Genomic DNA, 1,741 nt, shown 5'->3' with positions numbered 1-1,741 from the left:
GGTTAGTTTGCAAATGGGGTCCCTTACCAGAAGCTAATGCTGTCTGAAGGCAGAAGCATGAAAACGTTTAGAAACCCCTGCTCTAATGCACTTACAGCTTCATAAAACAGATGAATGACATTTGTTTGGAGAAAGGTTAGTAATTCATTCTGAAAGCTCAGGAAAGAAAGATGTGAAATGTCTTATGAATGTCCAAAAGAAGTGAGTAACCAAAAAATAAACCTAATAAAAAGAACTGCAGGACAGAGTTATTGCTAAATGCAAAATAAACAGCAAAGACAGCAACAAAACATTGCAGCTTTTACATCTCTTAAATGAACCAGTGATGTGATGTCGATCTGCAAAGCAAAGCCTTTGTTTGTTTTAAATGTTCAGTCAGCAGTTAAACACAGAATCTGGTCACATAATCAAGCAGTTGCAGGACAAGGTGTGCAAACAGCAGAGTAAAAAACAAAACAAAAAAAAAACAAATAATTTGCAGACAGAAGAGACAGAGCTGATGCAAAGTGCAGGGAACAAGCAAACCTGACAGAAATCCAAAGTTAAATTTAGCTCGACATCACATTCCAGGTTCAACTTGTTCATGTTAGAAAATACATTTCAAACTTTTTGCTATTTACTTAATTACTAAAGACAATCAAAGATTTTAACATACCGACACATCGGCGTCCAACTCCCTGAGATCTAAAACCACGTGGACACGTGCAATGGTAGCTTCCTCTGGTGTTTTCACAGATCTGGTTGTATCTGCACTGGTGGGTCCCGTCCCTGCACTCATCGACATCTACAAGAAGGAGATAACGTATAATCATTTTCTGCATAAATTATTGTTTGTATGTTTTTTTTAGCTAATGCTTTCTGTCTTGAAGAGCCAGATACTCACCCACACATGTACCATTGATGCTTTTGGTCATACCATTTGGACAAAGGTCAATGCAGGTGTAACCCCCCCGTGTGTTTTTACATTGTTGATCCAAACGGCAAACCCGCTGCCTGCACTCGTTTATATCTGAGAAAATAAGAGACAAAAATACACAAAATATTAAACAGGAAAATACAGAAACAAACTAAAGACAAGAAACTAAGTAAACACATTATAAAAAAGGTTAAACAACGGATAAAAAGACTGAAAACATAACATGTGAAAAGCAAAGACACAAACAAATGGACTGAATAAATACTATTAGAATTTCATGGGTAGGCTACAGTAAATAGAGAGTTTTACATCCTAATTTAAGGAAGGGAAGATTTTGTGCCCACTTCAAGTTAATTCTATAAATGTGGATCACAGAAACTAAATATAAGCAGCCCTCTAAAAAGAAGCTCTACAGCAATAGATCTACAATTAGCAAAAGGCTGACGTTTGTGATTTTCAAACTCAGACCTCAGGACCCACTTTCCTGTACAGTATGTTTTAGATATTTCCCTGCCTCCACACACCTGTATTAAATAAATGGGTGACTATCCGTCCCCTGCAGCCTTTGGTGGCTGATGATGAGTGCAATTATTTGATGCAGATTTGATGAAGGAAGGTCTGAAAACTGCTGTTCGACATGGTCATTTGTTAGGATTATTCAATGATGATTATAAAATTAATGTGTGTTTATGAAACATTTGTGCGAGGGGATGCTCCACTCCTGTGTCATGATTCAGTCAGGAGGCCATCCTTGTCATTCTGATGGAGCATTCTGTCTTCATGAACTGATCAATTGTTCTGTCAAAACAATACTCTGTTTGTAAC

The 1,741-nt window shown here is 37.3% G+C and overlaps 1 protein-coding gene across 1 annotated transcript in view; it reads right to left on the bottom strand.

The window, feature by feature from the left end:
• hmcn1 (hemicentin 1) overlaps positions 1-1,741 on the bottom strand; it is a 175,905-nt gene that overhangs the window by 20,241 nt on the left and 153,923 nt on the right. The window contains exons 99-100 of the mRNA XM_015376644.1: positions 884-1,009; positions 656-784 (exon numbers count right to left, since the gene is read on the bottom strand). Coding sequence (XP_015232130.1) covers positions 656-784; positions 884-1,009 — 255 coding nt within the window. The remainder of the gene's footprint in view (positions 1-655; positions 785-883; positions 1,010-1,741) is intronic.

Source organism: Cyprinodon variegatus, unplaced genomic scaffold, assembly GCF_000732505.1.
Source record: "Cyprinodon variegatus isolate N-32 unplaced genomic scaffold, C_variegatus-1.0 Scaffold138, whole genome shotgun sequence".
Taxonomy (NCBI): Eukaryota; Metazoa; Chordata; class Actinopteri; order Cyprinodontiformes; family Cyprinodontidae; genus Cyprinodon; species Cyprinodon variegatus.
This window is presented reverse-complemented; position numbering and strand designations above follow the sequence as displayed.